At 35.8% G+C, this 14,408-nt stretch overlaps 1 protein-coding gene across 1 annotated transcript; it reads left to right on the forward strand.

Annotated features, from left to right (window-relative positions):
• The first annotated feature begins 285 nt into the window (after window positions 1-285).
• RAP1B (RAP1B, member of RAS oncogene family) lies at window positions 286-10,194 on the forward strand. Its single transcript, XM_008578788.1, has 7 exons — window positions 286-371; window positions 1,398-1,466; window positions 2,781-2,837; window positions 3,563-3,703; window positions 5,591-5,734; window positions 6,653-6,769; window positions 8,873-10,194. The coding sequence occupies exons 1-6, from the start codon at window positions 315-317 to the stop codon at window positions 6,737-6,739; spliced, it is 555 nt and encodes a 184-aa protein (XP_008577010.1). The 5' UTR covers window positions 286-314; the 3' UTR covers window positions 6,740-6,769; window positions 8,873-10,194.
• Window positions 10,195-14,408: the final 4,214 nt, after the last annotated feature.

Below are 14,408 nucleotides of genomic sequence, written 5' to 3' on the forward strand. Positions count from 1 at the left end.
CACTGTCTTCTTACCTAATAGAATAAATACGCTTTGTGATGTTTTTTAGCTCCGCTTTTTTTCCTTAATATTTTTTTCTAATTGAAGTTAGTAGGATGGGGCTGAAAGGTCATGCCTGTAATTCTGTAGTTTCCTTCTGCCTCTGAGCATCCTTTAGCAAGTCTGTTTATAGAGTGCTCCATAGTATAGCAATCATTTTAAATAAATCTACTTGCCTGGATGTCTTATTTATATAAGAATCACATGAATACGAAGTTACTTAAGAATTTTTTGTTTTCCTTTAATAAGGTACTAGGTTTTGACAAGTTTGCATCATGCGTGAGTATAAGCTAGTCGTTCTTGGCTCAGGAGGCGTTGGAAAGTCTGCTCTGGTAAGTCATTCTCACTGTACGTAATATTTTCACTCCAACATGTTCTTTTTCTCTTGAGTTTTAGGTTTCAATTATTTGTCTTTATTTGTTAAGGCGAAATCCCATAATGACTTTAGAAGCAATGTAATATTTTTCTGGTAATTTAAGTCAACTTTTAGTTATATCTGGGTGGATCATATTCTCTCTGGAACACTGGTTCCAGACTGACATGAGGTATGACAGAATGCATATCTTAGTTTAGGCTAAGCACAGAGCATGAGAGCACATACATTCAGTATGTGTCTGCATTTCAGAACTAAATAGGAAGAAATTTTGGTCTTTCTCCTGTGAGTTGGTTTATACTATATATTTTATGTTAGAACATGTCAACACTTATAAAAAGTATTTTTCAAACATTATCTTTGACTCTCTAGTTTTACATTATTTTAATGGGCAAGTTTTCTGCACCAGGAATGGTGGTAAGGGTTGGAAAAGGGGAGAAACTTAAGGGAAAACAACTCGATGAATAGTTCAGAGTTTAGCAGAGCTCCACAAGAAGACTGACCTCTTTCTCCCTAGTGAGATAAACCATCTTACTTGGCCACTTAGAGTGGCCACCTAGCACAGAATTTAGCATGCTTAGGTAAACTGAGAAGTGTATACAATGTGGTATGAGCTGCTTTTTCATTTTTATCTAAAGTTGGGTGGGGTTGAGTGTGAATGTGTATGTGTATACACAATTAGCCAATTTCTAATTAAAATTCAAATTTAAGTCCTTAAGACTGAAACATGAGACATTTAAAAATTTTTTAAATATATGATCTCTAAACTTAGAATTACCTGATAAGGAGCATAGTGGTTGTTTGTTTTTAAGAAAAACTTTCTGAAGTAATTTTCTCCCCACATGTATAAATTCAAATGTAGTATTGATTGTTTTCTTTTCATCATTGCTGTAACTACCTATGTGAAATCAGTAGTTTAAAATTTGAGATTTGGATTTGTTCTTTTTTTTAGAAGTATAATGGTACGTTAATATTTTTTTTCCAGACTGTACAGTTTGTTCAAGGAATTTTTGTTGAAAAATATGATCCTACGATAGAAGATTCTTACAGAAAGGTATATGTTACTTTAGAAGGCCTTTTGCTTTTGATTTTAATATAGATATAAATATATGTTTTTAGCTTTATAATTATTGAATGCTGTATATAAAGTAGGATAAAGAGGCAGAGTTAATTTATGAAATTAGTGGGAGAAGTTCACACCTGATTATTTCCTGATGTTGCATGTTTACTTGTTTAGGAGAACTATAAACACTCATATGACCCCAAAATTGTAATTTGACATGCAAACTTTAAAGCTGGATCACCGGGGCCAGCCTGGTGGTGCACTGCTACAGTGCGCTGCTTGGGCTCCCACCGAGGGTTGCGATCCCGTTGCCGGTCCCGGGTCCGGTACGGGCGTGACACTGAGGGTTGCGATCCGTTGCCAGTCACGAAAAAAGACAAAAAGGGGGAAAATAAATAAATAAATAAAGCTGGATCACCCGTTTAATGTGGTAACCTCTTGTTCCCCTAGAAAGACTGATTACTCTCAGTGTCCCTTCTTTTTTAACCTAGAGTTAGGTGTATAGAAGTCTCCCTAACCTTCCTACTTATTAAAACTCCTTGAGAAAGTGCCACTGCTCACGATAGAAAGGCAAATTCTTATGTCCACTGACACAGCATGTGACAATAAAACGATATACAGACATTTTTAACTTAATAGGGAGAGAGTTGTCTCCCCACCTGTATGTAATAGCCAGCCTGGCCTCCATGTCCACAGTCTACCAAAAAACTGTAAACTCTTTCCTGCACCCCAAATGTGAGGCAGTATCACTCTTTTCTTTTCTCATCTAATTTTAAATAACTTTTTTCCTAGGAAATATTGGGTGAAAAAGGGTAACAGGGATATATAATTTATTTTATAGCTGTGGCACTGCTTCTTTGCTACCAGAAATCTTGTTCCAATATGGTGAGGCAATATAATTATCTAGAGAAATGAAGGTATATCTAAAGTATTATAGAAAAGTTGAGATAAAATCATTTCTGATATTGTTGGAACTGTTGCTAGTTTTATTTATGCACTGGAGTTATTTTGAAATCATTTTTTCTCCAGAATCAAGTGCTGAATGATTTGTACTAAGACTGGATCTTATAGGTATCCTTGTATTTATTTGAGAACGTATGGTTTTTGTACCTATTAACAATTTGGGGATCTGTCAACCTTGATTACGTAGCTATTTTTTCTCCTGTTTTGTTAAAGTATTGTTCAATATTAACTTGTAAAATTGGTATAATCTGTATCTCTGTTTTTGATATATTAGCTTTTGTGTGTATTAAGGTAATCGTACATACATAAAAAAATGAAGATGTATTTTAACTTTTCCCCCAGCAAGTTGAAGTAGATGCACAACAGTGTATGCTTGAAATCTTGGATACTGCAGGAACGGTATGTAAAACGAAGTGCCAAAGAATATGCACAGTTTGTACAGTATTGACTTAAAACATTTTGATATATTACCATATTTCAAATAATGTGAAAAAATAATTAGGCACATTCATTCCTCAGAGGCTATGTGCAGCATTTTGATTGGTATCTTTCCTCCTTCAAAGTATTTATGGACCAGTTAGATTTGTTAGATCTGAAAGTGAAAGGGAAGATTTATTCTGGGTGTATGGTAGTCATTCACCTAAATTGAGTACCTGGTAGTCATTCACCTAAATTGAGTACCTGATATGTGCCAGGCACTGTGTTTTTATCTTCAAATGCTCACACTCTAGTGAAAGAGTAGTAGTGTGTGAGGATTGCAAAATGCTCACGTTAGTAGAGCATTCTGAGCTAGCTGTGAGTACCTTGGGGATACAATTAGGGTGCTGCACATATTATGATATATTAAAAAGCTGCTTTTAAGTAGCTTTTGGGGACAGGATATTTCTGTTCCACTTGAGTATATTTATTGTATGTAAATCTACTTTGGTGTGTTATTTTTAAATAAAAAGTCTATTTCTTGAAATACGAGTTTTACAAATAGTATCTTGCCATGGACTATAATTTTAAGAAATGTTGTATAATACTATAATCTTCATTGGGCTATAATTATAGACTTTGAAAATTGTCAGATTAATCGTCAAAACATTCTTGTTTTTTAATATTTCTTTTTTTTTCTACTATAGGAACAATTTACAGCAATGAGGGATTTGTACATGAAAAATGGACAAGGCTTTGCATTAGTTTATTCCATCACAGCACAGTCCACATTTAATGATTTACAAGATCTGAGAGAACAGATTCTTCGAGTTAAAGATACTGATGATGTAAGCTGACTTCCTAATAAATATATTTTGTTTCAAAACCTTTATTATAATAGTACCAAATAAAGTTTAAATTCAAACCCAATTTCAAATTTATGTATTTTGGGGGGAGGAGACTGTTTTTAAGAAGCTTTTTCTTTGCAAGGCAAAACATATTTTAAAACATATCGTTAGTATGTTTTCAAATACATATCATGTAGTAAGTGAGAAATTTCCTCCTTTCCCCTTATCTTGTGAAAATTAAATGTTATACTTTTTCCTATTTTTAAATCATGCATTTGGGAAGGAAGGAGGGATGTGGGAGGCAAATGTTACCAGTAGAGCAAATGATGTTCTGGCCACATTTCTGGTACATATAAGAGCCTATTTAACAAGAATCAGACATACATATGAACATATCTCAAGCAACTATGACAGAGAAGGAGCATAATAATAATTTTAAAAGGAAGGCAACAAATACATTACATCCTGAAATTAATTTTGGTGCCCGTTCAGAGTATACCGTAATGGAGTTTAAGCTTGTAGGTAACTTGAAAAAGATTATTTTAATTCCTGATCATGCTGTATATATCAGTGATTCCCAGAATTGATCTTGTATCAGAATCACCTGTAAGGATTGGTTAAGACATAGATTGCTGGGCACAACCTCCAAAGTTTCTGATACAGTAGGGCTGGAATAGGGCCCAAGTCTCCAGGTGGTATTGATACTGCTGATCTGAGTACCACACTTTAAGAATTGCTGAATATATAGTTTAATTATAGCAAATATAGTGAGAACTAGAAGACACCATGGTAAATGTTGCTATGTTCTGGACTTCTGAAACAAGGGAATTTTGGAAGACCCTACATATTTACAGCAACCTCGGTGAGCATTTTTCAATTAGTACTATAAATCTGTTTTCTAGTGTCTCTACTGACTACTATAGTTTTATCAGTTGCATTATAGTTTTCTTCTATCAGTATTTATTAAATGCCTAATAATAAACTCTATACTTGTTCCTAAAAAGCCAAAATTCTTATTTTCCTTTTTTGGATTTCTTCCAAAAATGCTTTAGAAAGCCAGTTTCTAAACTGTTAATAGTGGTTTTGTTTATTTTTCCCTATAATTTTCTTTTAAAATTACAGATACCACATATCTCCGGATGCAAGATGCCATAAAATAAGTGGTCTTGATTTTTAGTAAATTAAATTGATTTAACTTTACTTTTTAATATAAGACTATGTGAGAAACTAAAAATTCTTCTTTAGGGGCCTTCCAAATTTCTCCTTTTTGTGTTGTGCAATTGAGAATGCTTATTTGATAAATGCATGTCAGGAAACCAGAAAACTTGGAAGTTGATTCACACTCTTTAGAGAAATATTTTCAAGTGTTGAAATATATTGGCTTTTCACAGTAACACCCTTTTGTACTTCCTTTTTAAGTGGTTATATTTTTTTGCTTACTATAATTAAAGTGCATTGGGATGTAACTTTAAGGGTTTTGCCCCTTCTTTTATAATAAGTAGGTCATAGCTGATTTTCTAAAGATTTCACGTGGAAGATTCTTATTTATATCTACATTGACTTGGGTCATGTTCATTTTAGTTAACCTGCATAAGAATTTTCTGTCTTTTTCTCTTTTCTTCCCTTTGGAGTTAGCATTTGACATCTTCATGAAAAGAGAAGTCAGTGAAGATAATTGACAGTGTAATTGATCTGAAAGTCAATACTTATTGTTTAAGTCTTACAAGTTAATTAACATTATTAAGGCTTTCATATTTACACGTTATTAATTTAGTATTTTTCTCTGACATCATATGAAAAGGGATCCTTCGGGGTGAATCTTAGAATTCTTTTGATTTGAATGGCATATTTACTTATTTATTTTTACCCTCACAAATGTATTTTTAGGTTCCAATGATTCTGGTTGGTAATAAGTGTGACTTGGAAGATGAAAGAGTTGTAGGAAAGGAACAAGGTCAAAATCTAGCAAGACAATGGAACAACTGTGCATTCTTAGAATCTTCTGCAAAATCAAAAATAAATGTTAATGAGGTATGGTCAAATATACTTAAGATAGCTCTTTATTTGGAATGCAGCTTTCAAAATTAATGTTAAAAAATGTGTATATTAACACAACCTCAAGTTACTATATAGTCAGGATGATATATTGATTTCCTCCCACCCCTCTACTTTTTTTTTTTTTTTTTAAGAAATATAACTGATTATACATATCTGTGGGGTTGTTGATCTTATAGGCCAAAAAAGTCATATATATCTATATATGAGGGTGCTTCAAAAAGTTTGGGAAAATGGAATTAAAAAATAATACAAATCTTTCCGTGAACTTTTTAAAGACCCTTTATATGCATGTAAAGAAGCAATAGTACTATTTCAGTCTCCCTCTCCTTTTTTTTTTTTTTTTTGGTATCTGGCCAGTATCGGGATCTGAACCTGTGACCTCTAGCATGCAGCAATATTTCAGTCTCTTAATTAAAGGCTGTTACAGTGATATTTACCATGAAAAAGGAAGACTGGACAGACAAGATAGGGATGGGGAAAATAGATTAAGTATTCAGGTATATGAAGATATCATGTAAAAGAGACTAAAATTCAAAAAGACATGCATGGTTCTTGAAGGGTCTTAAAGTCATGCTGTAGAGCAGAGACATAAAAAACTTTGAAGAAGAGCAAAGGATTTTTTCTTTGTATAATGGTAAATGTCCTTATTGAACTCAGATAAGATCTTTGCAGCTCCTTCATTTTAAGTACGTATTTTAAGAAGAACAATTTTAACTCGCCAAAAAAATAAAAAACTTGGCAGTATTATAACAACAACTGGTTTTACTCTCATTCCTTAACTGAACAAAATATTTGCTTTCTGGGGATTCATTTATATCCATAAAAAAAATTTTTTTTTCTTCAATTGTGGATTTTTTCCTTCTGTAAATTAAAAAAATTAATATGTTTCAGATCTTTTATGACCTAGTGCGGCAAATTAACAGAAAAACTCCAGTGCCTGGGAAGGCCCGCAAAAAGTCAACATGTCAGCTGCTTTAATATACTAAATGCATTGTAGCTCTGAGCCAGGTATGTTAATTTATCTTTCCTCTAACTTTTACTCAACTTCATTAAGGGTATTCTTTTATGAAAGCAAGTATAGAATTTTTTTTGTTCTAAAAAATAAATGGTTACTTCCTTTTTAAGATACTCATGAATTATTATGATATCCTGTTAGTTAAAATAATTATTTCATTTACTTATCATCAGAAGTAAGATATCCCACATAAGTAGTATTCTAAATAAGTTCATTCAATATATACTTTTGCCTTGATGGGACACTGGTGCTGGCAGTGTGATGGTGAACAAGGCCAACCTTCTCCTCTTGCCTCTTACTTGCCTTAAGCTGATTAAGGTGTAGTAGAAGAGAGACAAACAATTGCAAAATGTGATAAATGCCGTGATAGAATAAATCCAGTGTAGTAGTAATAATAATAACCCTTGACACATTTACCATGTGCCAGGCACACTTAGGTACCGTCTATTAATTCAATTCTCACAACAACCCTATGAGGCAAGAACTGTTATTATTCCTGTATTACAGATGAGGAAACTGAGGCACAAAAAGATTGTTACTTGCTCAAACCCTGCAGTTAGAGCCAGATTTTGAATAGGCAGGCTGGCTTTTAAGTCCACACTTAGCCACTATGCTAGTATGGCTACATAATAATATAACTGGGGCACCACCGAACCTGTCAGATGTGGACTAAGGATTCAGGGAAAGTGTCAGGATAAGAGACATCCAAGCTGAGATCTGAAAGACAAGTAGAAGTTAGCCATGTCAGGAATGAAGGGTTCCCAGGCAGAAAAGAACCACAAATACAACCCAGAAATGAGACAGCAAAGGAAGACTGGGCATACAATATTTTTATATAGATTTTGAAAATGATCATATTAAATGAGGTTAATTCTTATCAAGCAATTAGATCAGTGCCTAGCACATAGTAAACACTCAACTACTAGCTGCTGCTATTTGCCAGTAATAATGGTTTCCTGTTCAGTTATTATTAAACCATTTCACTATACCTTTATCCTTGAGAACTGCTTCCTTCTATGTCAAATGGTCCCATGCTAACAGTACTTTATGTATCTTTTATCCCTACCCTCCATTTGCAGTTCTCTGTTTAATTCATTCTGATAATCTTGTCATTCCTAACCACATGCCCATTCTTCACAGCATACATGTGCCTGAGTTCACACACTCCCATCTCTCCTTTCCAATTTGCTACATTCAGTCTGCTAAGACTTAGAAAACTAGATTACAAACTTCATTCAGTCTCAGAATGAGGACCTAATGTTCTAGGTATCTGTGAAAATTATTTCAGCAGCCACATCTATATTAACAACCCTCTCGAGCTTGTAACAAATTTGATCCCCAGATAAACAAAGTAAAAAAGGAAACTTTTTTTAGCCCAGGTATATATGCAGAAAATCATCCATAATAAATAAATATTTAACAGTGAGTTGTGGTTTTTATTTCTTTTACATCACTCACAAATTTTTTTAGAAACTTAATTACATGTGGTTTTAGTGTAATATCAGCTTTTTCTGACATCATCTTAAAATCAGTAGAATCAAGTATAACTGTCATCTGTAAGGAGCCATTGTGAAATCTGTTTGTCTACCTCTCTGAACCAGCTTTATAGCCACTTTTATTGGAAAAGAAAGAAAGGTCTTGATTTTCTAATACTGGAATATACTTATGTTGTAATTCTAGGATCGTAAACACTTACAGGATCACCCGTTTTGTTAGTATTGCAGTCCTTTAGTCCTAATTCTAATAAGATTGACTTGAACTAAAATTTTAATGTGTTTTTTTTTTTTCTTTTTAATCTTTGAGGGTAATACAGAGAAATCTGTATAAAGGTGTTTTTGGAGGAGGGGAGGGCAGTATCTAAAATTTTTATTTGACTGACTTTCAAGAGAGCAGCAGAATAGACTTCATCATTTTGAAATGAAAAGACAAAAATGTCTTTACTATGCATCGTGGTTCTTTGTCATTAATGTAATGACTAGAACAAGAGCCTGTATTATATTTATTTCTAACACTTTAAGACTGTTGTCCTCTTTTCTTTGGATCTTTAGTGTACTGTTTTCAACCCAAATTTTCAGTTAACTTTTTTCTTTTAACAGGTCTGAAGAACTGTTGCCCAATTCAACAGTGCCAGCATTCCAACTTTGTTAAACCTACCAACATCTTAAATGGACTTTCCTGTGGTGGTACCCTTTAAGAGGCGGATGAAAGCTACTATATCAGTTTGCACATTCTAATCACTTTCCAGTATCACAAGAGAGATTTTTACTTATATAATAGTCCTAGAGTATGCCCCTGGTAAAACCAGAGGCTACATCCAGTATTACTGCTAAGAGACATTCTTCATCCACCAATGTTGTACATGTATGAAAATGGTGTACTGTATACTTTAACATGCCCCATACTTTGTATTGGAGAGTACAATAATGTAAATCCTAAAAGCACCACTATTTTAGCATAATAAAAGAAAGTCCAAAGAGCTCCTATATAGACTACTCCAGATAACGTCGCTTCTTTGATACTTGTAGCTTGTAATTTTTTTTTTTTTAAGAAATTCAAGGTCATTATCATTGTATTGTACAAAATAAGCGCTTTGATTAACACAGCTATATAGTTTTTTTAATTTTTAAAAAACCTGTGGAGACAGTGATCATGTCTTTAAAATACAATAGTCCTTTCAGTATAATGTCTTAGATTAAAGACGTTGCCTTTAATATCTATTGGGAAGGAAATGTCCAGACTTTTCAAATCTCTTTTTATGTTTCCTTTTTGTTTACATAGGGAACAATGTTTATAGTTGTGTGTACAGTGGGGGTCTACAACAAGAAGTGTATATTTTCAAACAATTTTTTAATGATTTAACAATTTTTGTAAATCATTTTCAGGCTTCTGCAGCTGTAGATTCTCACTGTGAATCCCTTGCTTGCTCATGCATAAGTGTATTTGCAATACCAAATATACAGGTTTAGTATTTTTGCCTGTTAGTGATTGTTTCACATGTGTAACGTTTTGGTTGAGATGTTAAATGGTGGAGAGTACTGTGGATGTGAATGTGGGAAGTAATTTTAATCATGTGTAATTGGTCACAAGGCCTAATTTGCAGTAACTATTGCTGTTTTATTTAACAATGCCTTGTTGCTTTGTATGCATTAACGTTTGGGTGTAAAGATCGTATGTCTATCCAACAGGGAGCCACAGTATCTAAATTGACCAACCTGATGTTACAACTACTTTGAGGTGGCCAAATGTAAACTAAAAGCCTTAATTAAAGTGGTGCAATTTTGTATAACTTTAGCATCAGTAGTTCAATAAATTTGGATTGCCATGCAAGGGCTTGCATTATAATTACTTGCCACTTGAATGTGTTTTGTGTAATGTTTTTAATAGTGCTAGTTAATAAATATGGATTTATCTTCTTTTTTAAAGTAATAGGTGCATTTTACACACTGGTCTCATAATTTAACATATGGGGAAGCCAGAGTCATTCATTAATTGCAGGAATGATGGGTGAAAGATATCAGGGGTTTTTTTTCTAGTATTGTTTGAATATCTTCATGACCACTGTTTGGACTTTTCTTTAAGAAAGAACTTTGTAAATCAAGCAATATTACTTATGAACAGATGCCTTTGGCTAATCTTCAGTAGCTCTTTGGGGTAGAGGAGGAAGGATTGAAAATACTTTGACAGATATTGCACTATGTTTTGGTTTTTTGGGTTTTTTTAAATTGAGTTACATTTGATTTTACATATTTTGGGGGTTCAAAGTTGAGATATGTTGATCGAATCAATATTACCAGCATATATATTGTTACAAATCATACTTATTCTTTATGCCCCTTGTCCAGTCTCACCTCATCCCCCTCCCCCCACTAACCTAGATTTCTTCTCTCCTTCTGAAAGAATAATGGTTACTCTGTTGATTTGTTAAGATGATTTGTCCAATGCTGAGAGGTGTGATCACATCCCCCAATATTATTATAGAGTAGATGCTTCTTCTGTCACTCTGGAATGGGCTTTGTGGAAAGAGACATACTCTCTTCTTTATCTCTGCTGGTGACTCTCCTTGTGTCAATGCACTCCAGTCGCTGGCAGACCATCTGTGTGGTGGTTGTGGCATCTAGCCGCTTTCATGACAGTGATGGTTATTATGGTGGCTGTGGTGGGCCACCCACATGGAGGTGATGTTCTTGGCATGCTCCTTGGTGCTGGCAGTGTGCCTGGTTGTTGGGGGGGAGTCCGGTCCTCAGGTCCCCAGGCAGGCCCCGAGGTGCTAGCATGGTGTGCATAGTTGAGGGGAGGGTGGTCCAGGCCTCTGAGGCACTGGTAGTGTGCCTGGTTGTGGGAGGGGGCTACAGTCCCCAACTCCATGCCTCACATCCCCGGGCAGACCCGAGGCACTGGTATGTCTGAACCAGAACTAATATTTTTGTCCTTTCTTACTTTTGAAGTGGGGGAACTTCCTGTTGGGACCAGTACTTGAGCTCTGTGGTTTAGCTAAATTGCTGCTTTGCTGCTGCTTCCCTAGGGAAGGCTTTTTGTGCAGCACAAGTTATAATGGTTGACTTGATAGGTACTTCCAGCTCTCCACAGACTCAGTGCACACCTGGGTTGTATAGTAACTCTGATCTGGGCCTGAGTCTTTTCATCAAACTGCACGCCATGCAATTCTATATTCCTGACCACTCTCCTCTGAATGGTCCTATGCTGAATGGGGTGCAGATCAGCTGTCCTTGCTGTGCCCCAGTGTTCCCCCGGTGGGCCCATCTCTCCCACTGCACATGCTGCAAACACTTCCCGTAAGACAGGCTGTGCACCAGTCCCTTGTGATGACACCGGCCTCTGAGTGTCTCCATTCCTTTAGTTGTTGTGGTTCCTTGCTCCTATGCGGGTCCATGGGAACCCCATTAGTGGTCTTGCTGGCCTGGGGGCCACCAAGGCACTCTATTCCCCTGCTGCCTCCAAGCAACTCCATCCGAGGGGCACAGCTGCTGCATTTGCCGGCTCCTGCTCCATGTCCTCAGCAGTTCCAGCCTTAAAGTAGCCACAGCACAAAATGGTCAGAGCAGTTTTTTCTTTCATTGTGGCTTCTCCCGCCTTCATGCACTCTGTATGTAGTTCTCTCCTCCTCTTCCCCTGAGCTCTAGCGGCCCCAGCTTGGCTGTTGTTGCTTTTTTATATAGTTGTAAATTGGTTGATTTCTGGGAGAGAATGACACTGGGGACTGTCTATTCTGCCATCTTGACTGGAACTGGATTTTTTTATATAGTATTTTTTTTAAGTACTATGGTTATAAAAATCTGAATGATGTGGACTAAAGTACTACTATGTTTTTATTTATTTATTTTTATTTTTTATTTTTTTAAAGATGACCGGTAAGGGGATCTTAATCCTTGACTTGGTGTTGTCAGCACCACACTCACCCAGTGAGCTAACCGGCCATCCCTATATGGGATCCGAACCCGTGGCCTTGGTGTTATCAGCACCACACTCTCCCAAGTGAGCCACGGGCCGGCCCTATGTTTTTAGAGAATAGATCTTTGTCTTATGTGTGTTAATTCAATTCCTTGAAATTTGTAAAGAAACTCTTCACTCAAACTTTCTCCAAGTATTTGCCAGTCACTGAAGCAATTAATTGGTGTTACCATCTAATTTAGGGGTGTGTGGTAATCTTCTAAATGTATGCTATTTGAATGGGACATTTAAAAGCTTTCATTTTAAGAAGAAAAAAGGTCTTATTCCTTCACTCACCAAGTACGGAGAGGCCTAAGGGGAAAAAAGTTCTTCCAGAAGCCCCACTTAACTAAGAGACTTGTTTTGGCAGAACTGGTTTTATTTATAGTCATTTGGGAGAAAATTAAGCCCCCAAAAGGTGGGACTACAGAACAGTAAAAGCACTTCAATTTACTGTGTCCTTTTACATCCATTGAAGGCAACACCTTTAGTTTAGTTACCTTTAATCAGTGTTTGTTGCCTACCAAGCAGTTTTAGACTCTTAAGAATAGCTAAATATTCATCCAGCAGATAAACTTACATAAGTTATCAAGAATTGTTCTAGGCCTGAGGATACAGCAGCAACCAAGATCAACTAAAACTTTGCCCTCCTAGAATTTATACTCTATTACAAGTTTTCTCAGCCTCAATACTATTGACATTTTTGTGCTGGATAATGTATCGTGGGGGCTGTCCTGTACAGTATAGGATTTTTAGTAGCATCCCTGGTCTCTGTCCACCGGATTCCAGTAATCACCCCCACCCGCAAGTTGTGACAACCAAAAATGTCTTAATACATTGCCAAATGTCCTCCTGTTGGATTGAAGGGAGCAGGGGAGCCTGAAGGGCAAAGTCACCCCAGTTGAAAACTACTGATCTGATGGGAAACAGCACATAAGTTAGATGACTGTTAGGGTTACAGAATGGACAGTTCAGTAGTGAATAATATGAACTCTGGAAACAGATTTCCTGGGTTTGTAATCCCAGCTCTGCCACTTCCTAGGTGCTTTGCTTTTCCCATCTATAAAATGAGAATGATAATAGCACCTACTTCGTTAGGAGGTAAGGAAAGTGAAGTGAATGCCAGTGTTATCCTCTAGGTCAGTATTTTTTTTTTTTTAAACACTAATAGAAATAGAGCTATGGTTTGACAAAAAGTATTTTCTCCTATACAAAAGAGTAACTGCAGCCTAGTAATGCAAATCATTTGTAGATGGACTTTTCAGGTGTTTAGATGGAAAAATCATAATATAATTCAGTAAGAAAAGGCATGAACTTTTCATGTCCCCAAGCGTACTTGGTAACATGAATTTTAGGAGAAAACCGGAGTGATATTATACTTACATTTTTCTGAAAAGTATAAAAGCCTTGTTTTGACGTTCATGTTGTTTCAATTTTTTTCTTAAATGTAAATATATAATTTTTACCACATGTCAACATTATGAATAGAAAGATTTTAAAATTCCATTTATGAAGTTAATGTTAGGGTTTTTTTTTTTTAATCATCTCATCTTTAGATGTGGGACATCAAACTTAGAATTAAAACTAATCACTGCAGCATTTTTTAGTTTATCTTAGTCTGTGTCTTCACTGAATTTAATTTCTATTAATTAGTCTGTCTCCTTTCTTTTCAATCTTGAAAATGAAAAAAAGGTGTTACAGTATATTATTTTATAATTAATACTCCTACCACATTATCTTAGAAATCCTGAAGTAATTTGCAGGCTCATCTCTCTTAAACTGTCAGTGAACCTTAACATTGTGATTTATAGGACTCAATTTTTTTTTAACAAATCTGTTCTATAATTTGTTACAATGCATCAGTAGATCTAGTATTTATGAATGCACATGAGAAGTGTAGGTTGAGGGCCGGCCCGGTGGCGCACTGCTACAGTGCGCCGCTTGGGAGTGCGGCGGCACTCCCGCCGAGGGTTCGGATCCCACATACAGACCGGCCGCTCACTGGCTGAGCGAGGTGCGGGCGCAACACCAAGGGTTGCGATCCCGTTGCCGGTCCCGGTCTGGTACAGGCGCGACACTGAGGGTTGTGATCCGTTGCCGGTCACGAAAAAAGACAAAAAGGAAAAAAAAAAAAAAAAAAGAAGGGGGGGTTGAGAATAGAAAAAAATGTATGTTTCCTTAACT

This window comes from Galeopterus variegatus, unplaced genomic scaffold (assembly GCF_000696425.1).
Source record: "Galeopterus variegatus unplaced genomic scaffold, G_variegatus-3.0.2 Scaffold1757, whole genome shotgun sequence".
NCBI lineage: Eukaryota > Metazoa > Chordata > Mammalia > Dermoptera > Cynocephalidae > Galeopterus > Galeopterus variegatus.